At 40.6% G+C, this 27,077-nt stretch overlaps 1 protein-coding gene across 1 annotated transcript in view; it reads left to right on the forward strand.

Annotated features, from left to right (window-relative positions):
• Nucleotides 1–27,077, forward strand: part of LOC128684662 (uncharacterized) — a 180,293-nt gene that overhangs the window by 18,740 nt on the left and 134,476 nt on the right. Inside the window, exon 2 of the mRNA XM_070080407.1 lies at nucleotides 282–539. Coding sequence (XP_069936508.1) covers nucleotides 537–539 — 3 coding nt within the window. The 5' untranslated portion in view covers nucleotides 282–536. The remainder of the gene's footprint in view (nucleotides 1–281; nucleotides 540–27,077) is intronic.

Raw genomic sequence — 27,077 nt, forward strand, 5'->3', positions numbered from 1 at the left:
AATTTGGTATTCATAATTCATGATGCCCATGGAACATAAACCTGCAAATTAACCCTTAAACTGTCCAAACATAGATCTACGCTCACTCAAGTAGCACTCCAAACATAGATCTACCTTTTTTTACACAAGAAAGCATGTAAAATCGAACATAGATCCATGTTCAGAGCGCCACGCGAGCGAGTGTAGATCTACATTTGGACAGTTTAAGGGTTAACCTTTCTTTATTTATAATAAATAATTGTCTGTATTAAGTACAATTAAAGATGTTTATCCCAACACAGGGAGCATTACATCCAGTACCCATTGATTACCAACCACAAGCAACTTGCTGCCCGGTCCCACTGCCGGGCCACTGACCACAGGCAACATCTTGGCCAGTCCTACTGCTGGACCACTGACCACAGGTAACTTCTTGGCCAGTTCTTCTGCTGGACCACTGACCACAAGCAACATCTTGGCCAGTCCCACTGCTGGACCACTGACCACATCGCACTCAGTTCCACCGACAGCAAAGTTTCACTCAAGGGCCTTTGAGGATGGTAAGTTAATTTTTATATTTGGATATTTTCACTCATTTATATCTGAAAAGGTAAAGCTCCAGCTCTTGATACCTGCCTTTGCTCATCATTTATTTGCAAGGTAATCATTAGATATAAATATTTCTTATAATAATGATATTTTGATTTGACATGATACAGTGGACCCCAGACCAATGAAGGCATCATCTAACGAAAAAATCGCCCAACAAAGCGTTTTAGCATAAAAATTTTGGCCTGACCAACGATGAAAAACTCAACTAACAGCATTCGTCCCAAATGTGTCTGCCTGTCTGTCCAGCTGAGCACGCCTCAGCTGTCCTGCCTTCATCTAGTGTGCCATTGTTTACAAGCCAGGGTGGACGGTTTCACGCACACATGCAATATATTTTGTATTATTCCATTGTTTTTATTGCTTGTAACTGCTAAATAATCCACCACGGGCCCAAAGAAAGCTTCTAGTGCCAACCCTGTGATAAAAAGGGTGAGAAATGCTATTGAAATACTATCGTACCATGGTCATCCGTTGCTACACCACCGTCAGCTGCTGCTCCTTCGCCACCATCAGCTGTTGCTGCACCACTGTCAGCTGCTGCTGCACCACCGTCAGCTGCTGCTGCACCACCGTCAGCTGCTGCTGTACCACCATCAGCTTTACTACTCGAATTTGTAGAGAGAGTGTTGTTGATGTGGCTTAACGAGAAACAATCACTGAGAAACAATTAACCCCGGAGGGTTAGCCACCCAGGATAACCCAAGAAAGTCAGTGCATCATCGTGGACTGTCTAACTTATTTCCATTGGGGTCCTTAATCTTGTCCACCAGGATGCGACCCACACCAGTCGACTAACACCCAAGTGAACAGGAAAAAATACCTCGAACTAGTGCTCATATTGTTGAATTTAAGGTCAGCAAATGTTGGCTTGAGAGATTTAAGAATCATACTGGCATACACAGTGTGATAAGGCATGGAAAAGCTGAAAAACTCCAACCCCAAAAAGTGTTCAATTGTGATGAAGCAAGCCTGTTCTGGAAGAAAATGCAAAACAGGACCTATATTACTCAGGAGGAAAAGGCACACCTAGGACACAAGCCTATGAAAGACAAGCTAACTCTCATGTTTTATTGTAATGCTAGTAGGGATTGCAAAGTGAAGCCTTTACTCATGTATCACTCTGAAAATCCCAGAGTGTTCAAGAAAAACTGTCTCATCACTCATCAATACTCTTCAATAAAGGTAAGTGTCATTTTAGCATTTATTTATGTAGTTATTGTTCATGTCTCATTGTTTTCTTTGTAGGGAAATGTATATTTCATGAAAAAAAAAAATTTTTTTTAATTCTTTTGGCTGTCTGGAATGGATTAATTGGATTTCCATTATAGAGAAAATTAATTCGACTAACGATAAAGTCACCTAAAGATAAGATCTCTGGAACGGATTAATATTGTTGGTCGAGGGTTCACTGTACACGTTTGTAAAAAGGAGAATAATAGTTGGGTGTACATGCCAAAAGCCCCTTTGTATGCAGAGCATTTTGGGCAAACTTAAAATTAACTTAAGATTAATAAGACAATAACAGTTCATATGGTCATTATATGAGTTACAATGAATACAAGAGAACTGAGTATCCTCTTGGGTAATGCTATGTGGCTTTAATAATTCTAGTAGAGAAGACGTACAATTTTAATTACAGTGGACCCTCGGAACGGCTGTTCCTGTTATCTACCAACTTGGTGATCGGCCAGTTTTTCGGCTCCCAGTGATTGGCCATTATTTTTGTGATCGACCATTGGGGACCCATCCATCCACCAGCTGGGGCCACTTGCACATCAGTATGGCTGTGTCTCTCGGTGCATGAGGAAGCTTCTGTTCATACATCCCAACATTTTGCTTGTTTTCCATTGTTTCTGGTGTTTATTTTTTTTTTTGGAGCACAACTGCAAAATAAGTAACCATGGCTCCAAAGAAAGTTCCTGTGGTAAAAAAAGTGAGAAACACCATCGAGTTTAAAGCATGAAGTGATTGAAAAATATGAGAGTGGTATGTGGGTGCTGGAACTTGCCAGGATGTATAGGGAAAAGAAATAAACAATTACATCTATCCTGGCAAAGAAAGAACAAATCAAGGATACTGATGTTGGAAAAGGATTAACTTTTCTAACGAAACAACGGTCACCAATAATGGAACAGATGGAAAAGTTGTTGTTATTGTGAATTAAGAAAAAACAATTAGTGGGAGACAGTGTTATGGAATCTATTATTTGTGAGAAGGCAAGGCTGTTACATGAGGAACTTCTACGGAAAACTCCTGGAACAAGTGCTGCTGGTAGTGATTTTTTTAGGGCCAGCAAAGGCTGGTTTGAGAGATTTAAGAAGTGTAGTGGCATACAGTGTTGTAAGGCATAGAGAGGCTACAAGTTCTGATAAATGTACAGCTGAAAAGAATGTACAGGAATTCAAGGACTTTGTGAAGGTTGAAGGATTCAAACCCCAACAAGTGTTCAATTGTGACAAAATAGGCCTGTTTTGGAAGGAAATGGCAAACAGGGCCTACATCACACAGGAGGAAGAGGCACTGCCAGGACACAAGCCTGTGAAAGACAGGCTTACTCTTTTGTTGTGTGGTGATGCTAGTGGGGATTTCAAAGTGAAACCTTTACTGGTGTATCACTCAGAAAATCCCAGAGTGTTCATGAAAAGCAATGTTATCAAGAATAGATTGTGTGTGATGTCGAAAGCTAAACATAAGGCATGGGTAACAAGGTAAATTTTCAAAGAGTGGGTTAATGATGTGTTTGGCCCAAGTGTGAAAAAATATCTCCTTGGAAAGAAATTGCCACTCAAGTGCCTCCTGATACTGGACACTGCTCCTGCACATCCTCCAGACTTGGTAGACCAAGTGTTTAGGGATTTCAGGTTTATAAAAGTGAAGTTCTTGCCTCCTAACACTACTCCTCTCCTCCAGCCCATGGACCAGCAGGTCATTTCTAACTTCAAAAACTCTATACAAAAGCAATGTTTCAAAAGTGTTTTGAAGTGATCTCAGACACTCAGTTGACCCTAAGAGGGTTCTGGAGGAATCACTTCAGTATCCTCAATTGCATAAGCTTTATAGGTAAGGCTTGGGAGGGAGTAACCTCCAAGACTTGGAACTCTGCTTGGAGAAAATTGTGGCCAGGTTGTGTCCTAGAAAGGGATTTTGAAGGGTTTGAGGCTGATCCTGACCCTGCCAACCATGTGGACTCTATTGTAGCACTTGGGAAGTCCCTGGGGTTGGAAGTGAGTGGCAAGGATGTGGAAGAGTTGGTGGAGGACCAGAGAGATGAGCTAACCACTGAAGAGTTGTAAGAGCTTCAACTCAAACAGTAACAGACTGCAGCTGAGGAACTTGCTTCAGAGGAGGAGGAAGAGGGAGTGGAGGAGGTGCCTTCTTCAGAGATTAAAGAGATGTGTGCAGTGTGGACTAGGGTGCAAGCTTTTGTAGAAAAATACCACCCTGATCAAGCTGAAACAAGTCATATCTGCAACATGTTCAGTGACAAAACCCTGTACCACTTCAGGGAAATCTTAAAGAGATGCCAGAAACAGACCTCTATGGACAGATTTGTTGTGACAAAGGTTCAGTGATTTTCAAGCTGGTCTTAGTGGCATTAAAAGACAAAGAAGGGATGTAACCCCAGAGATGGCTTTGCTACCTGAAGTCTTTATGAAGGGGAATTCCCATTACAAACACGAACTCCTCCCTCTTTCTTCCTCCTTATCCTCCAGAAGCCAGCATTAGTCTTCAATAAAGGTATGTAATACTTATATAATTGTTAAAAAAATATTTTTTTGTGACTATTTTTGTCTGGAATGGATTAATTGTATTTCCATTTATTCTTATGGGAAATATTATTTTGGTTTTTGGCCATTTCAATCTTAGGCCGCCCTTCTGGAATGAATTATGGTTGATAACTTAGGTAGTAGGTTGGTTTAGGTAGTAGGTTGGTAGACAGCAACCACCCAGGGAAGTACTACCGTCCTGCCAGATGACTGTGAAACAAAACCTGTAACTGTTTTGCATGATGGTAGGATTGCTGGTTTCTTTTTCTGTCTCATAAACACACTAGATAACAGGGATATCTTGCTACTCCTACTTACACTTTGGTCACACTTCACAGACACGCACATGCATATATATATACATACATCTAGGTTTTTCTCCTTTTTCTAAATAGCTCTTGTTCTTCTTTATTTCTTCTATTGTCCATGGGGAAGTGGAAAAGAATCTTCCCTCCGTAAGCCATGCGTGTCGTATGAGGCAACTAAAATGCCGTGAGCAATGGGCTAGTAACCCCTTCTCCTGTAGACATTTACTAAAAAAGAGAAGAAGAAAAACTTTATAAAACTGGGATGCTTAAATGTGCGTGGATGTAGTGCGGATGACAAGAAACAGATGATTGCTGATGTTATGAATGAAAAGAAGTTGGATGTCCTGGCCCTAAGCGAAACATAGCTGAAGGGGGTAGGAGAGTTTCAGTGGGGGGAAATAAATGGGATTAAATCTGGAGTATCTGAGAGAGTTAGAGCAAAAGAAGGGGTAGCAGTAATGTTAAATGATCAGTTATGGAAGGAGAAAAGAGAATATGAATATGTAAATTCAAGAATTATGTGGATTAAAGTAAAGGTTGGATGCGAGAAGTGGGTCATAATAAGCGTGTATGCACCTGGAGAAGAGAGGAATGCAGAGGAGAGACAGAGATTTTGGGAGATGTTAAGTGAATGTATAGGAGCCTTTGAACCAAGTGAGAGAGTAATTGTGGTAGGGGACCTGAATGCTAAAGTAGGAGAAACTTTTAGAGAGGGTGTGGTAGGTAAGTTTGGGGTGCCAGGTGTAAATGATAATGGGAGCCCTTTGATTGAACTTTGTATAGAAAGGGGTTTAGTTATAGGTAATACATATTTTAAGAAAAAGAGGATAAATAAGTATACAAGATATGATGTAGGGCGAAATGACAGTAGTTTGTTGGATTATGTATTGGTAGATAAAAGACTGTTGAGTAGACTTCAGGATGTACATGTTTATAGAGAGGCCACAGATATATCAGATAACTTTCTAGTTGTAGCTACACTGAGAGTAAAAGGTAGATGGGATACAAGGAGAATAGAAGCATCAGGGAAGAGAGAGGTGAAGGTTTATAAACTAAAAGAGGAGGCAGTGTTAGTGTTAGAGTGTTCAGCAGAAGTTTGTGGTTACAGGAAAGTGGGTGCAGGAGGGAAGAGGAGCGATTGGTGGAATGATGATGTAAAGAGAGTAGTAAGGGAGAAAAAGTTAGCATATGAGAAGTTTTTACAAAGTAGAAGTGATGCAAGGAGGGAAGAGTATATGGAGAAAAAGAGAGAGGTTAAGAGAGTGGTGAAGCAATGTAAAAAGAGAGCAAATGAGAGAGTGGGTGAGATGTTATCAACAAATTTTGTTGAAAATAAGAAAAAGTTTTGGAGTGAGATTAACAAGTTAAGAAAGCCTAGAGAACAAATGGATTTGTCAGTTAAAAATAGGAGAGGAGAGTTATTAAATGGAGAGTTAGAGGTATTGGGAAGATGGAGGGAATATTTTGAGGAATTGTTAAATGTTGATGAAGATAGGGAAGCTGTGATTTCGTGTATAGGGCAAGGAGGAACAACATCTTGTAGGAGTGAGGGAGAGCCAGTTGTGAGTGTGGGGGAAGTTCGTGAGGCAGTAGGTAAAATGAAAGGGGGTAAGGCAGCCGGGATTGATGGGATAAAGATAGAAATGTTAAAAGCAGGTGGGGATATAGTTTTGGAGTGGTTGGTGCAATTATTTAATAAATGTATGGAAGAGGGTAAGGTACCTAGGGATAGGCAGAGAGCATGCATAGTTCCCTTGTATAAAGGCAAAGGGGATAAAAGAGAGTGCAAAAATTATAGGGGGATAAGTCTGTTGAGTATACCTGGTAAAGTGTATGGTAGAGTTATAATTGAAAGAATTAAGAGTAAGACGGAGAATAGGATAGCAGATGAACAAGGAGGCTTTAGGAAAGGTAGGGGGTGTGTGGACCAGGTGTTTACAGTGAAACATATAAGTGAACAGTATTTAGATAAGGCTAAAGAGGTCTTTGTGGCATTTATGGATTTGGAAAAGGCGTATGACAGGGTGGATAGGGGGGCAATGTGGCAGATGTTGCAAGTGTATGGTGTAGGAGGTAGGTTACTGAAAGCAGTGAAGAGTTTTTACGAGGATAGTGAGGCTCAAGTTAGAGTATGTAGGAAAGAGGGAAATTTTTTCCCAGTAAAAGTAGGCCTTAGACAAGGATGTGTGATGTCACCGTGGTTGTTTAATATATTTATAGATGGGGTTGTAAGAGAAGTAAATGCGAGGGTCTTGGCAAGAGGCGTGGAGTTAAAAGATAAAGAATCACACACAAAGTGGGAGTTGTCACAGCTGCTCTTTGCTGATGACACTGTGCTCTTGGGAGATTCTGAAGAGAAGTTGCAGAGATTGGTGGATGAATTTGGTAGGGTGTGCAAAAGAAGAAAATTAAAGGTGAATACAGGAAAGAGTAAGGTTATGAGGATAACAAAAAGATTAGGTGATGAAAGATTGGATATCAGATTGGAGGGAGAGAGTATGGAGGAGGTGAACGTATTCAGATATTTGGGAGTGGACGTGTCAGCGGATGGGTCTATGAAAGATGAGGTGAATCATAGAATTGATGAGGGAAAAAGAGTGAGTGGTGCACTTAGGAGTCTGTGGAGACAATGAACTTTGTCCTTGGAGGCAAAGAGGGGAATGTATGAGAGTATAGTTTTACCAACGCTCTTATATGGGTGTGAAGCGTGGGTGATGAATGTTGCAGCGAGGAGAAGGCTGGAGGCAGTGGAGATGTCATGTCTGAGGGCAATGTGTGGTGTGAATATAATGCAGAGAATTCGTAGTTTGGAAGTTAGGAGGAGGTGCGGGATTACCAAAACTGTTGTCCAGAGGGCTGAGGAAGGGTTGTTGAGGTGGTTCGGACATGTAGAGAGAATGGAGCGAAACAGAATGACTTCAAGAGTGTATCAGTCTGTAGTGGAAGGAAGGCGGGGTAGGGGTCGGCCTAGGAAAGGTTGGAGGGAGGGGGTAAAGGAGGTTTTGTGTGCGAGGGGCTTGGACTTCCAGCAGGCATGCGTGAGCGTGTTTGATAGGAGTGAATGGAGACAAATGGTTTTTAATACTTGACGTGCTGTTGGAGTGTGAGCAAAGTAACATTTATGAAGGGATTCAGGGAAACCGGCAGGCCTGACTTGAGTCCTGGAGATGGGAAGTACAGTGCCTGCACTCTGAAGGAGGGGTGTTAATGTTGCAGTTTAAAAACTGTAGTGTAAAGCACCCTTCTGGCAAGACAGTGATGGAGTGAATGATGGTGAAAGTTTTTCTTTTTCGGGCCACCCTGCCTTGGTGGGAATCGGCCAGTGTGATAATAAAAAATAAAATAACTGAGGGTCCACTGTATTAACCTTAGGCAGACACAATGGAGTGATTAACATCTGAGATGAATACAGATATTGAGAGTAAGTATATATCGATGAGAAAGTTTTACCTGTGTTCATGATATTGATCAAATGAATGTACGTATATAGTTTTTACATATGTATTTATGATGGGCTGGGATAGGCTAAGCAGATAAAGTGTTTTTTAACTGTAGTTATAAAAATGTTAGCTGAGCCAGTGATTCTGGAGATTTCTGGCAGGGAGTTCTAGATTTTGGGCCCTTCAATGTACAGAGTTTTTTTTGAAAAGATTCAGCCTGACACACAGAGTGTCATAGAGGTTTTTGTGCCTAGTGTTGTGTCTGAGCCCTATTGCAACTGTCAAGAAAGCATTTCAGGTTGGAATTTATATTAGAATTGATTGTTCTGTAAATGAGGGTTGCACAATAGAATGAGTGAATATTTTGTATATTGAGTAGGTATAGGTCTTTGAAGAGTGGGGGGTTGTGTTGTCTAGCAGTGGATTGTGTGATTGTTTGCACTGCGGCTTTATGTTGTGTTATTGATCTCAGGTGGTTTTTCATCGTGGAACCCTGGGCACAAATAGCATAGGTGAAGTATGGATAGATCAGTGATTAGTATAGTATAAGTAGTAGTGTTTGTGGTACATAGTAATGTATCTTTGAGAGGATGTCAACTGTTTTAGAAACTTTGGTATCTGTTGAATTTCAGGTTACTATCAAGGTGCAGACTCAGGAATTTTCAATCATTATGTTGAGCAATAAGGGTGTTGTTCAGCATAATGTTCAGTTGGACCTCACTTGCTCTACTCCCAAACATAATGTTGAAAGTTTTGTCTATATTAAGTGTGAGTTTACTGATGCTCAGCCTGGTTGCTATTTTTGCGAGTTCTTCATTAACAATAGTGTTGAGTGAGGCTAGATTTGGGTGGGAGATGACAAAAGTCATGTCGTCAGCAAAGAGAATAGACGTAAGTTGTTGTGATGTGCTTGGAATATCATTTATGTATAAAAGGAAAAGGAGGAGGCCAAGAATGCTACCTTGTGGTACACCAGTGTCCAGGGGTCTTGTTGAGGAGGTCGTGTCATTGACAGAGACGTATTGCTTTCTATTAGTTAGGTAGGACTTGATAAATGCAGTTCCATGGGTTTTTATACCATAATGATCAGGCATGAGGAGTAGGATGCTCTGATCTACTTTATCAAAAGCTTTCTTGTTTTCAATAAAGAGTCCAGTGCTGTGTAAAGTAGGTCTAGCATTTTTATTATTGCGTTATTTTTGCTTTTGTTTCTCCTGAAGCCAAACTGGCATGGGTTAAGGATGCTTTGTGATGTTATGAAGGAGTATAAATAAGCTTTATTATATGATTTTCTCAAATATTTTGGAAAGTAAAGGCAAGTTTGATATTGGTATATAATTGTTTACATCTGCTGGATCACCACCTTCGTGTACTGGTGTAATCCTTGCTAGCTTGAGTGATACCAAGAAAGTGTTGGTTTCTAGTAATTTGTTGAAGAGTAATGTAATGGTAGGTGAAAGGATTCGAGCCACTCATTTATACTGTAGTAGTGGTACTTGGATTACATTTTCTGATTTGTTTTTTAAAGAGTTAATAATTATGGTAACTTCAGTGGGCTCTGTTGGTGTAAGATAGAGGGATGTTGGGAAGTTTCAACTCAGATAATCATTAACTCAGGCATTGGCAGTTGGAATTTTACTTGTGAGAATTGATCCTGTGATTGAGAAGAAACCATTTAACTTGTTTACTGTATTAGTAGGCTGGAGTTTTGGTTTGTTTCATTCAGTACAAGAATATTACTAGCTCTGTTCAGTTTGTGGTGCCCAGGGTCTGAGAGTGTTTTCCAGGTCTTTTTTATGTCTCCTTTCATTTCAGTAAATCTATTAGAATACTATAGTTGCTTGAACTTTCTGATTAATTTAGTGAGGACTGATGTATAGTGCTTGATAAATTGTTTAGTTATTAAGCCCCTTCTATATTGTTTCTCATATTGATGTTTCATATTGATGGATCTTAGGATGCTGTTAGTAAGCCATGGACAACTTAGTATTGTATTGGTGATCTGTTTAGTTTTTATGGGACAATGTTTGTTATATTATCTTTGAATTTTGTTTAGAAATGTCTCTACCCATTCATTGATACCAACAACATTGGAAAATTCTGTAAAAGAGTCAACTGAAAGTTAAGACACTTGTGCAACATCTAGTTATCTTTATTGTAGACGTTTCGCCATCCAGTGGCTTTATCAATACAGATTCTTGGACATAATAAGAAATCAGAAGAACTATATACAAAAGATGAGGTAATCAGTCCCTCAGCCTTGGAGGTGGTGTTACAAAAAAATGCGATTCTAAAAAGATTAGAAATCTCCAGTGAATACTAGAAAAGACTGCCCTTCTAGCATCCAGCCTGTTACTGGGTTTTCGTAGCAATTAGTTAGTATCCTTGTCCAATTATCCATTAGAATTCAGCATCATTCAATAGTGCCTCAGGATTACAACTGGTAGGCTACTAACTAGAGAAATTAAAATTTAATAAATTTATTAATAATTAACCCTTTGACTGTTGCAACCCCCAATCCTGAGGTGTCTCCTGGTGTCGCAAAATTTAAAAAAAAAAAATTTTTTTTTTTCTTATGAAATGATAGATAATCTTTTCATAAAACGAAATTTGATGGAAAACTGACGGAATTACGCCCTCGCGAAGTTAGTGACCTCGGCGCTGTTTACAAATCGGCGATTTCGCCCACTTTGAGCCCTATTTTCGGCTAATTCCATTGTTCCAGTCGACCAAACTCATAGCTACTTCTTTAGAACTCCATTTTTTCTATCGATTGAGTACAAGAAACTGCCCATTTACCGATTTCAACTACCTTATAATGTGGTCAGAAATTTGCAATTTGGCCAATTTCACGAAAACTAAAAAATATGACAATTTCAAAATAAGGTCCAGAATGAACAATGCAGACATTCCTGGCTCTAAAATAACATTTTCTTTGTTCATCAGTCATGTCTCCAGGCCCCTCTGATATTACTCTTGCTTTCTATTTTGAATTTTTATTCAAGCAAAAAATTGAAGACTTACTATTATGCAGACTACTGCAATACTGTAATAATTGTATAAATAACATCAACCCATTCATGACTGCATATTAGAATGGCTAGTTGGACATTTATTGGACAATGGCATCATTTGTTTACTTTTGAACATTGGCAAAAATCAAACATTTCCCCTACTTTGAGCTCCATTTCTAGGTTCTTTTTATAGTAAAATCAATCAAAATCACCTCTATCTCTATAACATGTTTTCCATTCTATCAAATGAGACCAAGAAAACGAGAATACAACCATAAATACTATACGAAAATAGACCACAAAGTCGGCATTTTAATTAAAAAAAACGGTTGGAGTTTTTTTCCCCATTATGCACTGCATGCTCCTGGATTTTTTTTATATGGTGCACACTGACCACACAGACCCATTCTCTCACATGTGGGCCTACCAGCTTTCTCCTGCTTGATTTGAAGCCGCTAGAATTTATGAGTATATATATGTCAAACACGGTACCTCGTAAGACGTATATATAAGGCTGCGACAGTCAAAGGGTTAAGTTGTCTAGGCGTATATCAAATTAAATTAAATTAATCACAGTAATCAAAATAATATTAATCACTTCTCTCGTGTACAGTATTATTGTTCTGAAAGCACATATCTCATTTATAAGTCTTAAGTACTGTCTGGTACATAAACATTTAATAAGATATTACAAATATGTACAAGAAAGTTTGTGTGTATGTGTGTAAGTGCTCTTAGCAGTTCGCTATGTCTCACGACTCAACTAGACTTAAACAAGTGACTGACAAAGTCCTCAAATAAACTAACTTCTTGACCAACTGACAGTCAGAACAACTTGCTTGAACAATAAAATGACTGATAAGCCGAACAACAATATAACAAGCAACTGCAACACAGAATCAGGAACAAGGAGATAATATAACGACACTAAGTAGGGACCATCAGCAGATCCTCCACAAAAGTCACAAAACTCCCATACTACTGAATCTAAGTTCAGCATAAGAAAATCCCCGACTGTGACAGTACACAGAAACCAGTACAAGTTAGGTCAGAAGCTACAGCTCAGGACCTGAGTTGCTCAGAGTGTTTATGCGACACACAACCTCAGTACAACGTCGAAAATCACTAAGTCTATATAATGTTCTGTGAACTGAGTCTCCAGAACCTACAACAATAATGAGACAGAGACGATCTTCCAACAAGAGCCAATAAGGGAGATTTAGGTTTGTCTCATCTAGAATACGTCCAACCACCAAGCGAGTCTAGACCAGACTGAATACTTCAGGCGAGGTGCGAACACCCCCCCTCCCCTCTATAACGTGATAGCTCCATGGACAGTTGCTGCCTAGCAACAGAAGCCAGAAGAGTAACGAGCCACAACCGATAATTACAGTAGTTAGACAATCAAGATGAACTATGAGCACATAATATGTTACATCCTACCTAACAAAAGTAACTAAGTGAAATAATAATATAAAGCAATATATTTACAATTTAGCTATTATCGCAAATATAAGCAATATAAAATTATATGAAAAGGTAATATACATTATATACTTAATAATATACATCATATACATTGTAACCCATTCAGGGGTTGCAACACCCCCCCCGCCAGCACGACAAATGGTCACACTAGGAGTTGCATTAATGTCTTTCACATTATTACTGATTACTCATGTCACAATATTACTTTAATATTGAAATCTAGAGTCACTCTTGGTGCCAAGCATTTCTATAATTTCACAGTGTCTATATCACTAAGTTATGCCCCTAGTACTAGGGCAGTACATAGTATCGTATCTCTACATCAGTGTAGAGACAGGATAGTGTAGACAAGCATGACACGTTGAGGCTCGATCATAGTAGTAGAGACTTCATACGAACAATAGTCTTGTGCTATAGACAGGAGATGGCATTCCACTCTTAAGTAGTGGTTATGGAATGCTATGCAGTATGGACATCTGAGTATGAAACAGCTTAAGGTATGTAGTGAGGGGAGGGTCTGCGGCAGGACAGTGTTCTGCCACGCAGTAACAACACTACTAGGTTAGTTGCAGTAGCCGTGAAGAAGGTGATGTAGATGTCCTCTGAACCAAGATTCCATGATGTTGCAGTGCATGACAAGTTGTGCAAGACAGGTATACAATACCGACAAGATGAAAGTTAAGACACTTGTGCAACATCTGGTTATCTTTATTGTAGACGTTTAGCCATCCAGTGGCTTTATCAATACAGATTCTTGTACATAATAAGAAATCAGAAGAACTATATACAAAAGATGAGGTAATCAGTCCCTCAGCCTTGGAGGTGGTGTTTAGAGCACCGTGGTTGTAGAGATTCTGAAGCACAGGCAAGGAGACTGGCGCTTATATAGGCATCAGTGAAAGGGATGTGTAGCAGATGAGGGCATAGTCACTGGTAGGCGGGATTCCCCAGTGGAAGTAGGTCCTACCCAAATTGATGGGTTAGTTCCAGTAGCTGTGAAGAAGGTGATGTAGATGTCCTCTGAACCAAGATTCCATGATGTTGCAGTGCATGACAAGTTGTGCAAGACAGGTATTCAATACCGACAAGATGAAAGTTAAGACACTTGTGCAACATCTGGTTATCTTTATTGTAGACGTTTCGCCATCCAGTGGCTTTATCAATACTGACTACCTCATCTTTTGTATATAGTTCTTCTGATTTCTTATTATGTCCAAGAATCTGTATTGATAAAGCCACTGGATGGCGAAACGTCTACAATAAAGATAACCAGATGTTGCACAAGTGTCTTAACTTTCATCTTGTCGGTATTGTATACCTGTCTTGCACAACTTGTCAGGTACTGCAACATCATGGAATCTTGGTTCAGAGGACATCTACACCTTCTTCACGGCTACTGCAACTAACCCATCAATTTAGGTAGGACCTACTTCCACTGGGGAATCCCACCTACCAGTGACTATGCCCTCATCTGCTACACGTCCCTTTCACTGACGCCTATATAAGTGCCAGTCTCCTTGCCTGTGCTTCAGAATCTCTACAACCACGGTGCTCTAAACACCACCTCTAAGGCTGAGGGACTGATTACCTCATCTTGTGTATATAGTTCTTCTGATTTCTTATTATGTCCAAGAATCTGTATTGATAAAGCCACTGGATGGCAAAATGTCTACAATAAAGATAACCAGATGTTTGTAGATGAATGGTTCAGAGAACCGACATGTTGATAAATTAGACACATGTGCAACTCTTGGGTATCTTTATTGAGGAAACGTTTCGCCACACAGTGGCTTCATCAGTCCATACGTAGGAGAAACTTGAAGAACAGGAGGAGAATTAGGTAATCAGTCCCTCAACCTTGAGTCGATGTGTTCAGTCCATCAATCTTGAATAGAATACGGCATATCAGCGGAGAAGCAGCTTATAAACCGTATGGCAGGAGAGGTGCAGCAGTCATAGGTCGTGTCACATTTGTTCAATGTGGAAGTAGGTCATGCCCAAGAATTTTTCGCTTGCCTAATTCTTGGGCACGACCTACTTCCACATTGAACAAATGTGACACGACCTATGACTGCTGCACCTCTCCTGCCATACGGTTTATAAGCTGCTTCTCCGCTGATATGCCGTATTCTATTCAAGATTGATGGACTGAACACATCGGCTCAAGGTTGTGGGACTGATTACCTCATTCTCCTCCTGTTCTTCAAGTTTCTCCTACGTATGGACTGATGAAGCCACTGTGTGGCGAAACGTTTCCTCAATAAAGATACCCAAGAGTTGCACATGTGTCTAATTTATCATAACCAGATGTTGCACAAGTGTCTTAACTTTCATCTTGTCTGTATTGTATACCTGTCTTGCACAAGAGAGTCAACTGAGCTTAGTTCTGCAGTGAAGTTACTTATTGATGCTTCATCATGGAGTCGAAAGGAGAACTTATTATATTCCATTGATTGTTTACATACGTTTGTTAGGAGGAAAGTTGTGTAGTGGTCAGTAGTGTTGTCCCTGATTATCCCCACTTTAAAGGGGGCTAGTATGTTTGTCAGTATATATATTGTCAATTATGGTTGCACTCATCTAAGTCTTGTTGATTTTGTAATTGCTGGTGTGAGTAGTGTATTGTTCATATTGTTAATGAAGTCAACAACAGGTTGGTCATCTGTTAGGTCAAGGTTGATGCTGAAGTCTCCTGCTAGTAGTAGGTGGTGCACATTTATTTGTGTATCTGTAATCAATGTTTTTAGTTTATCACTAAAGGCTGGGAAATTAATATGAGGCATCCTGTATATGGCCCAAATTGCCATAGGTTTTTTATTTTTTTTACAGAGAGGTTTGTGAATATATAGTCACCATACTCATCATTGAAAGATATGGTGTTGCTACATGATAGTTCATTAGAATAACAGATGGAAATATCTCCCACAATTTGTTCTGGTCTGCAGTTGTGGATTGCTGTGTATCCTGGTAGTGTGTAGATGTCTATTGTATCTTGCTTAAGCCGGGTTTCAGTAAGAATAATACAGGGGAAGGTTGTCTTTAAAACAAAAAAAAAGCACAATACCATTAGTGTGACTTTGTAAATGGTCCAAGTCGGACCGAAACGTCGCCGTAAACTTCTCTCTTTTATGTGCGGGTTATTTGTGTGTGTTGTCTTTAATGAATCTAAGAGTGCCAAGAGGTCATCATAGTGTTTACTTAGGATCTAATATTGTAATTCAAAACTGTAATATATCTGGCATTGCTTAGGACAGTAGTACAGGCTTCTGCTGCTGTGTAGTAAAGGCAATTACTTTCAGTTGAATGGTGGCTGGGATTTAGATTATATAGGTTCAGTTCAGGGTTGATGTCAGCATTGAGCATTTGGGGTTAACTGATAAATATTTAAATGATAATGAATTGCAGAAATGTAATAAGGGGTAATATTAATGCCTGTAAAAATGGGTTGATTGAACAATAATGGTGTAAGTGTATATTGCTTCAGTAGATTATAAAACCTAATAGACATCTAGTGAAATAATAATAGTAAAATATAATGTGCTATTTAGACTAAGTATATCAATAGCACCTAACAGTTATTGCACTAATGCTATAATTAACTTTATACAGTAGACAGTAAGAAAAAAAATAGGTTTTAAAACAGTAGTACCTAACTTTGTTTTGCATTGCACTAATTCTATTATAGACTGCATACACTAGACAGCAAAAAAATTATAGTTCTGTACTAATGGAGGATGGTAAAAGACAGAAATATAAGAAAAATAGAATTTTGTACAAATATAAAAAAAAATTGAATTGTATACATTTTTAGGCAAACAAGATGGTGATCTTGGTGTCTAACAAGAGTGTAAACAATAAGGTAGTGATTAGGCAGCTTAGGCAATTCACTGCTGTCAGATTGACAATATGGTAATAAGGATTAGGTTTTATGGAAAATAATTTGATGAAAAAAAATAGGGGTTTCATAACTCAACTTGTGGAAAGTGGGTACAAACTGAATTTTATTCTGACTCGGTTAAACCAGCATCGCTTAGAATTTTTTTTTATTTAATTTCTACTGAGTTCAGTAGAATTGAAATATCTCCTTCCTGTTGATTCCTTCTTTATTGCAAGTTTTTCCATCCCTTGCAAAGCACTGGTGGATTTTTCAGTCGTATCGTAGCTTTATTAATCTGTATAGGAAATTTTGTCTTATTTTGGTCAGGTACTCATTGACATCAACATCTGTTGTCATATTAACAGATATCCTTAATAGTTACACAAATAACCCGCACATAAAAGAGAGAAGCTTACGACGACGTTTCGGTCCGACTTGGACCATTGACAAAGTCACACTTTGTCAATGGTCCAAGTCGAACTGAAATGTCGCCGTAAGCTTCTCTCTTTTATGTGCGGGTTATTTGTGTATCGTTCCAGTCACGATATTGTGCCTTTTTTTGTTATTTATCCTTAATAGTTCATTAATTTGTGAGCTAGAGTTGAACTTTAGTATCACTGATTTCTTCCCAGTTTAATAACCTATCACTTTACACTCCTTTATGTCATCAGTAGGTTCGTTGAGATGATCTTGGGTGAGTTGTAGAATGGTTTGTTTACATGTTTCATGAGTTATAGTTGGTGGTAGAAGGTTGCTATTTACTACAACTGAGTTGGACAGTTGTTGTTGGTCGAAGTGGTCTTGGAAGTTGTTCATAATATTGGTAAGTTGTAAGTCCACTCTTGCTCTTTCATTCTTGATGTTGGTGTTTAGTTGGGTAACTTGATCTTTTAGGTGGTTGATGGTGTCCTCAGACTGGGTGTGGGTGTTGCTTAGTTGTTCCAGTGTATTTAGTTTTTGTTCAAGATTTGTGATCTCGCCGAGGTATTGTGTATTGGATGTTTGTAATTCCTTAATTTCCCGGGTTAACATGTCATTGGAGGTTTTAAGTTCCTGCATTTCCTGAGTTAAAATGATGATTTTTTTATTCTGGATCCTAACGAATTTAGCTATTTCTGGGTCAGTAATTTTCATATCAAATCCATGGAAAGAATTATCTTGGATGTTTGTGGTGGTGCCCATGTTTGTTGTTGCTTGGCAAGTGTTATGGTGGTGGGTGGTGAGGGTTGCATCCTTCTGGCTGACAGTAGGAAATGTTATACTTGTAGTAATGCTTCTCTCACCTGTGGTGTTAGGAGTCTTCGGTTGTTACTGGATCTTCTGTTGTTACCCTGACCCCTGGCCATTGACAGTGGTTTCAGATAAATTGTAAGTGATGGGTAATGGGTAGATGTTATGAAGTTACACTTCACCTGGCAGTGGGGTAGATGGTGGTAACGCAAGTCTTCTTAGTTGGTAATATTGCATATTTTTGGGTGATTTCTGTAGTTGATTTATATCATTCTGGGTCTCTACACATGCCAGTGTTATATGGGTCTTTACTAGGCCATCACAGTGCTGTTAGGAACCTCTGGTGGAAGTAAAATACAGGAACAAGGATTTTGCTATTGCTGCTGCCACTGACCCAGCTCACTTAAACTTTTAATTTACATTTCTTATTATTCATTTCTATCCCATATACTTTTTTTTTAAGACATAACAGCCTTCTCCCACTGAGGTTGGGTGACCAAGAAAGAAGAAATAATTTCACCATCACTCAATTCATCACTTGTTTTGCCAGGATACTACAGTTCAAATCAATCAATCAAACAAACAATCAAGTTTATTTTCTATAAAGATTACAATGCATGGTTTACATATAGGATATTGTCTGTTTTACATATAATACTAATTACAGAGAGGGCCACTATCACACCTAGCATGACTAGGCATTTTGGGTATTTACCTGGAGTTTACCTGGAGAGAGTTCCGGGGGTCAACGCCCCCGCGGCCCGGTCTGAGACCAGGCCTCCTGGTGGATCAGAGCCTGATCAGCCAGGCTGTTGCTGCTGGCTGCACGCAAACCAACATACGAGCCACAGCCCGGCTGATCCGGAACTGACTTTAGGTGCTTGTCCAGTGCCAGCTTGAAGACTGCCAGGGGTCTGTTGGTAATCCCCCTTATGTGTGCTGGGAGGCAGTTGAACAGTCTCGGGCCCCTGACACTTATTGTATGGTCTCTTAACGTGCTAGTGACACCCCTGCTTTTCATTGGGGGGATGGTGCATCGTCTGCCAAGTCTTTTGCTTTCGTAGTGGGTGATTTTCGTGTGCAAGTTCGGTACTAGTCCCTCTAGGATTTTCCAGGTGTATATAATCATGTATCTCTCCCTCCTGCGTTCCAGGGAATACAGGTTTAGGAACCTCAAGCGCTCCCAATAATTGAGGTGTTTTATCTCCGTTATGCGCGCCGTGAAAGTTCTCTGTACATTTTCTAGGTCGGCAATTTCACCTGCCTTGAAAGGTGCTGTTAGTGTGCAGCAATATTCCAGCCTAGATAGAACAAGTGACCTGAAGAGTGTCATCATGGGCTTGGCCTCCCTAGTTTTGAAGGTTCTCATTATCCATCCTGTCATTTTTCTAGCAGATGCGATTGATACAGTGTTATGGTCCTTGAAGGTGAGATCCTCCGACATGATCACTCCCAGGTCTTTGACGTTGGTGTTTCGCTCTATTTTGTGGCCAGAATTTGTTTTGTACTCTGATGAAGATTTAATTTCCTCATGTTTACCATATCTGAGTAATTGAAATTTCTCATCGTTGAACTTCATATTGTTTTCTGCAGCCCACTGAAAGATTTGGTTGATGTCTGCCTGGAGCTTTGCAGTGTCTGCAATGGAAGACACTGTCATGCAGATTCGGGTGTCATCTGCAAAGGAAGACACGGTGCTGTGGCTGACATCCTTGTCTATGTCGGATATAAGGATGAGGAACAAGATGGGAGCGAGTACTGTGCCTTGTGGAACAGAGCTTTTCACCGTAGCTGCCTCGGACTTTACTCTGTTGACGACTACTCTCTGTGTTCTGTTAGTGAGGAAATTATAGATCCATCGACCGACTTTTCCTGTTATTCCTTTAGCACGCATTTTGTGCGCTATTACGCCATGGTCACACTTGTCGAAGGCTTTTGCAAAGTCTGTATATATTACATCTGCATTCTTTTTGTCTTCTAGTGCATTTAGGACCTTGTCGTAGTGGTCCAATAGTTGAGACAGACAGGAGCGACCTGTTCTAAACCCATGTTGCCCTGGGTTGTGTAACTGATGGGTTTCTAGATGCGTGGTGATCTTGCTTCTTAGGACCCTTTCAAAGATTTTTATGATATGGGATGTTAGTGCTATTGGTCTGTAGTTCTTTGCTGTTGCTTTACTGCCCCCTTTGTGGAGTGGGGCTATGTCTGTTGTTTTTAGTAACTGTGGGACGACCCCCGTGTCCATGCTCCCTCTCCATAGGATGGAAAAGGCTCGTGATAGGGGCTTCTTGCAGTTCTTGATGAACACAGAGTTCCATGAGTCTGGCCCTGGGGCAGAGTGCATGGGCATGTCATTTATCGCCTGTTCGAAGTCATTTGGCGTCAGGATAACATCGGATAGGCTTGTGTTAATCAAATTTTGTGGCTCTCTCATAAAAAATTCATTTTGATCTTCGACTCTCAGTCTGGTTAGCGGCTTGCTAAAAACTGAGTCATATTGGGACTTGAGTAGCTCACTCATTTCCTTGCTGTCATCTGTGTAGGACCCATCTTGTTTAAGTAGGGGCCCAATACTGGACGTTGTTCTCGATTTTGATTTGGCATAGGAGAAGAAATACTTTGGGTTTCTTTCGATTTCATTTATGGCTTTTAGTTCTTCCCGATTCCTGACTCCTAAAGGATTCTTTTAGCTTAAGTTCGATGCTTGCTATTTCTCTGACGAGTGTCTCCCTACGCATTTCAGATATATTGACCTCTTTTAGCCGCTCTGTTATTCTTTTCCGTCGCCTGTAAAGGGAGCGCCTGTCTCTTTCTGTTTTACATCTACTCCTCCTTTTTCTTAGAGGAATAAGCCTTGTGCATACATCGAGTGCTACCGAGTTAATCTGTTCTAGGCATAAGTTGGGGTCTGTGTTGCTTAGTATATCTTCCCAGCTTATATCGGTTAGGACTTGGTTTACTTGGTCCCACTTTATGTTTTTGTTATTGAAGTTGAATTTGGTGAATGCTCCCTCGTGACTAATCTCATTATGTCGGTCTGGGGCTCCGCGCATACATGACTGAACCTCAATTATGTTATGATCTGAGTATATTGTTTTTGATATGGTGATATTTCTTATCAGATCATCATTGTTAGTGAAGATGAGGTCTAGTGTATTCTCCAGTCTAGTAGGCTCTATTATTTGCTGGTTCAAATTGAATTTTGTGCAGAGATTTAAAAGCTCGCGTGAGTGTGAGTTTTCATCAGAGCTGCCTCCTGGTGTTATTACTGCAACAATATTATTTGCTATATTCCTCCATTTTAGGTGCCTTAAGTTGAAATCCCCCAGGAGCAAGATGTTGGGTGCAGGAGCTGGAAGGTTTTCCAGACAGTGGTCAATTTTTAACAGCTGTTCCTGGAATTGCTGGGATGTTGCATCCGGAGGCTTGTAGACTATCACAATGACTAGGTTTTGGTTCTCGACCTTTACTGCTAAAACTTCCACTACATCATTTGAGGCATTTAGCAGTTCTGTGCAAACAAGTGACTCTGCAATGTACAGGCCAACCCCCCCCTTTTGCCTGTTCACTCTGTCACATCTGTATAGGTTGTAACCTGGGATCCATATTTCGTTGTCCAAGTGATCCTTTATGTGGGTCTCAGTGAAAGCCGCGAACATTGCCTTTGCCTCTGCAAGCAGTCCACGGATGAAAGGTATTTTGTTGTTTGTTGCTGGCTTTAGACCCTGTATATTTGCAAAGAAGAATGTTATCGGACTGGTGGTATTGTTGGTACTGGGGGGGGATTTTTTTTCCGGCATTAGTATCTGTATCTGTTGGTTTGGAGTGGAGGCCATCGACTGTGGTTCCACTCCAGGAATGACTGGATTTGGTGTACGATTTCTGCCATTTCCTGCCAGCTTTTTTTCCTTCCTGGCACTAAAAAACCTCTCCCTCTTGAGTGGCTGTGGCTACCCAGGTTTTCCCATGGCCTGGATGTTTTGTATCTTTTTGTCCCCTTTAGATGGTATGCCTGGCAATTTAAGTTATAGCACAGTCTTTCCTGTACTGAAGAGGTACACAGTTCAGGGTGAAAAAGCTTACAGGAAGGGAGTTTGCATTTTCCTGTTGTCATATGGGCATGGCATTTCCTAGGGTGGTCATAGTTGCACGTCCCATCTGTTTTTCCAGATTTCCCATGCCAGCAGATACCGAGTGCATAGTATGTGCACAGGCTTGGTTTCCGTTTGCCTTGGGTTTCTGTGACTGTATTCCCTGTTGGTGCATGTTTCCCTGTCTTACTTCTATCCTCCCTAGCACCAACAATGGAGCTCCCACCATTTGTTTTTGGTAATATATCCTCACTATTGCTAGTGGAGTCCTCTTGTTTGCTATTTCCTGCGGTATTTCTAGTTTGCAATATTGGTTTTATCTTATCTTTGACTACACTTGTTTCCCTACTATGGCTCCTGTCCCCTATGCGGTCATTCATATGTATTCCTTCCTGCGTATAATTCCCGACTACCTGGACAAAATCTCCAGCTTCACCATTACTGTCTCCCAGGACAGCATCTCCAGCTTCCCCATTACTGTCTCCCAGGACAGCATCTCCAGCTTCACCATTACTGTCTCCCAGGACAGCACCTCCAGCTTCACCATTACTGTCTCCTAGGACAGCACCTCCAGCTTCCCCATTACTGTCTCCCAGGACAGCACTATCAGCCCCCCATTTACTGACTACCAGGACATCATCTCCAGCCTTACAGTTTCTGACTACATGGCCAGTATCAAGGGCAGTACCATTCAGCCCGGACTTTTTATGTTCCCATCTGTTGTAGAAAGCTTCCAGGTTTTCTATGAAAGCAGCTTTGATGTTGACCTCTTTTAATACCCTTGTGATTTTAGTCCACAGATTTATCTCATTTGGGCATACCCAAAAACACTTCCCTGTTTTAATACTGCTTGTAGCTAGTTCTTGGATATCTGCACAAGGGGCGTGACACCAATTTCCACAGAAATAACAATTTATGCATGTGGAAGCCCGTTTGTTTGACTGACCACAGACTACACACAGCTTCATAATGATTTGAATGGTTGATTTACTGCAATTCTACTAGCAACCTCTTGAATATTCTATTAATAACCTGCTAGGTGGTGCACATCGAAACCGTTTGAAACCAGTGCAGGGTTCGGACCAGTCAAGGGTTCGGACCAGTCAAGGGTTCGGACCAGTCTATCTGATCTGATCAGTGGGTCACTTATTTAAACCATACTGGTCGGTGATTTGAGCTAACACATGAAGGATCTACTGGAAATTATCTACCCGAGTAATATGTGATTTGATTGATACAAAAGTATAACTTGCGTGTTGAAGAGCCGGTGACTGCTGGCACTCCTACAATGACGAACGGTCGAGCCTCCACCTTTGTTTATCAATCGCTGTATCTAGCTTCTCTATTTTTTTTTTTTCCGTCTCCACCACAATAAATGCTATATTATCACTATAGTTGACTGGTGCAAATTTTGGAGGAAGGGCGCTTTTTCTGTAGTAATAATTGCTTCTCGTTGTGTATATTGCGACCGCTGGTAACTACAGGTTATATGAAATTCACAGTAACGTCTGGTATTTCAAGAAAAAGAAACTAATGAAAGTCACTCCACTTCACTAAGTACCATTATAATACTGGTTAGTTGCTACTACAACACTGTATTCTGCTATTCACTGGTATCACTAGATTATATGCGAGTACACTAGCAGGCCAGGAAGATTATTAAAAAACAGCTGACCTGTGGTAAGTTTCTGGCGACTTCTGGCACCTGCCTCTATAGGCTTATCACTTCATTTACAAATTCACCTGTTTTCAAATGACACTTTAGCCTTTATCATCAATATACTAGGGAGCCACTGTAGTATACACTATACACTATGTATACTCAATGCTTTCAGGGAGACTTTCTTTCCTCTGACACAAAGTAGACTAAGATTAATTAAAAACTTTGTTGTTACAGATTATGGAGCATATTGGTAATAAGGCTAAGTACAGTTGACTAGCCTTTAACCAATTTAGCCTTTAACTGAATTAATTTTACCCATAAGAAATAATGGAAATCCAATTAATTCATTCCAGGCACCCAAAAGGATTAAACAAAATAATTTTCTTTTATATGAAACATACATTTCCCTACACAGAAATGAATGGTACATGCAAAATAAACAATAGTTAAATGTCACTTACTATTATTGTGGAGTTGTTGATGAGTGATGTGCCAGCAGCAGGGGAGATTCAAGTTTCCTATTGTTTGGAATGGGAATTCCCTTCCACAAAGACTTCAGGTACCAAGTCCTTTGGTGGGGTTACCTCCCTTATTTGTGTTTTTATGCCACTAGGACCAGCTTGAGAGTCACTGGACTCTTGTTGCACAAAATATTTTCCAGAGAGCTCTGTTTTTCATGTCCCCTTAGGATTTCCCTTAAATGGGACACAAGAGTGTCATTGTACATGTTGCCAATATGGCTTGCAACAGCTGTGAGAGGATAAAATTCACCCATAAATGATTGCACCTTGGTGAACATTGTACACATTTCCTTAGTCCTTGATGAAGGCAGCTTCCTCCATCTCTCTTCCTTCTGCTCTGAAGCACATTCCTGAGCTGTGATCTGTTGCTGATGCACCTCAAGCTCTTGCAGGTTTGCAGTGGTTAGTTCTTCATCGTCATTCTTCACCAACTCTTCCACATCCTTGCTACAAACCTCCAACCCCATGGACTTCCCCAATGACACAATAGCTTCCACTACTGGAGTTTACCTGGAGAGAGTTTCGGGGGTCAACGCCCCCGTGGCCCAGTCTATGACCAGGCCTCCTGGTGGATCAGAGCCTGATCAACCAGGCTGTTGCTGCTGGCTGCACGCAAACCAACGTACGAGCCACAGCCCGGCTGATCAGGAACTGACTTTAGGTGGTTGTCCAGTGCCAGCTTGAAGACTGCCAGGGGTCTGTTGGTAATCCCCCTTATGTGTGCTGGGAGGCAGTTGAACAGTCTCGGGCCCCTGACACTTATTGTATGGTCTCTTAACGTGCTAGTGACACCCCTGCTTTTCATTGGGGGGATGGTGCATCGTCTGCCAAGTCTTTTGCTTTCGTAGTGAGTGATTTTCGTGTGCAAGTTCGGTACTAGTCCCTCTAGGATTTTCCAGGTGTATATAATCATGTATCTCTCCCTCCTGCGTTCCAGGGAATACAGGTTTAGGAACCTCAAGCGCTCCCAATAATTGAGGTGTTTTATCTCCTTTATGCGCGCCGTGAAAGTTCTCTGTACATTTTCTAGGTCGGCAATTTCACCTGCCTTGAAAGGTGCTGTTAGTGTGCAGCAATATTCCAGCCTAGATAGAACAAGTGACCTGAAGAGTGTCATCATGGGCTTGGCCTCCCTAGTTTTGAAGGTTCTCATTATCCATCCTGTCATTTTTCTAGCAGATGCGATTGATACAATGTTATGGTCCTTGAAGGTGAGATCCTCCGACATGATCACTCCCAGGTCTTTGACATTGGTGTTTCGCTCTATTTTGTGGCCACAATTTGTTTTGTACTCCGATGAAGATTTAATTTTCTCATGTTTACCATATCTGAGTAATTGAAATTTCTCATCGTTGAACTTCATATTGTTTTCTGCAGCCCACTGAAAGATTTGGTTGATGTCCGCCTGTAAAGGGAGTGCCTGTCTCTTTCTATTTTACATCTACTCCTCCTTTTTCTTAGAGGAATAAGCCTTGTGCATACATCGAGTGCCACCGAGTTAATCTGTTCTAGGCATAAGTTGGGGTCTGTGTTGCTTAGTATATCTTCCCAGCTTATATCGGTTAGGACTTGGTTTACTTGGTCCCACTTTATGTTTTTGTTATTGAAGTTGAATTTGGTGAATGCTCCCTCGTGACTAATCTCATTATGTCGGTCTGGGGCTCCGCTCATACATGACTGAACCTCAATTATGTTGTGATCTGAGTATATTGTTTTTGATATGGTGACATTTCTTATCAGATCATCATTGTTTGTGAAGATGAGGTCTAGTGTATTCTCCAGTCTAGTAGGCTCTATTATTTGCTGGTTTAAATTTAATTTTGTGCAGAGATTTAAAAGCTCGCGTGAGTGTGAGTTTTCATCAGAGCTGCCTCCTGATGTTATTTCTGCAACAATATTATTTGCTATATTCCTCCATTTTAGGTGCCTTAAGTTGAAATCCCCCAGGAGCAAGATGTTGGGTGCAGGAGCTGGAAGATTTTCTAGACAGTGGTCAATTTTTAACAGCTGTTCCTGGAATTGCTGGGATGTTGCATCCGGAGGCTTGTAGACTACCACAATGACTAGGTTTTGGTTCTTGACCTTTACTGCTAAAACTTCCACTACATCATTTGAGGCATTTAGCAGTTCTGTGCAAATAAGTGACTCTGCAATGTACAGGCCAACCCCCCCCCCTTTTGCCTGTTCACTCTGTCACATCTGTATAGGTTGTAACCTGGGATCCATATTTCGTTGTCCAAGTGATCCTTTATGTGGGTCTCGGTGAAAGCCGTGAACATTGCCTTTGCCTCTGCAAGCAGTCCATGGATGAAAGGTATTTTGTTGTTTGTTGCTGGCTTTAGACCCTGTATATTTGCCAAGAAGAATGTTATCGGACTGGTGGTATTGTTGGTACTGGGGGGGGGGGATTTTTTTTTTGGCATTAGTATCTGTATCTGTTGGTTTGGAGTGGAGGCCATCGACTGTGGTTCCACTCCAGGAATGACTGGATTTGGTGTACGATTTCTGCCATTTCCTGCCAGTTTTTTTTTCCTTCCTGGCACTAAAAAACCTCTCCCTCTTGAGTGGCTGTGACTACCCAGGTTTTCCCATGGCCTGGATGTTTTGTATCTTTTTGTCCCCTTTAGATGGTATGCCTGGCAATTTAAGTTATAGCACAGTCTTTCCTGTACTGAAGAGGTACACAGTTCAGGGTGAAAAAGCTTACAGGAAGGGAGTTTGCATTTTCCTGTTGTCATATGGGCATGGCATTTTCTAGGGTGGTCATAGTTGCACGTCCCATCTGTTTTTCCAGATTTCCCATGCCAGCAGATACCGAGTGCATAGTATGTGCACAGGCTTGGTTTCCGTTTGCCTTGGGTTTCTGTGACTGTATTCCCTGTTGGTGCATGTTTCCCTGTCTTACTTCTATCCTCCCTAACACCAACAATGGAGCTCCCACCAGTTGTTTTTGGTAATATATCCTCACTATTGCTAGTGGAGTCCTCTTGTTTGCTATTTCCTGCGGTATTTCTAGTTTGCAATATTGGTTTTATCTTATCTTTGACTACACTTGTTTCCCTGCTATGGCTCCTGTCCCCTATGAGG

This window comes from Cherax quadricarinatus, unplaced genomic scaffold (assembly GCF_038502225.1).
Source record: "Cherax quadricarinatus isolate ZL_2023a unplaced genomic scaffold, ASM3850222v1 Contig411, whole genome shotgun sequence".
Classification (NCBI taxonomy): domain Eukaryota; kingdom Metazoa; phylum Arthropoda; class Malacostraca; order Decapoda; family Parastacidae; genus Cherax; species Cherax quadricarinatus.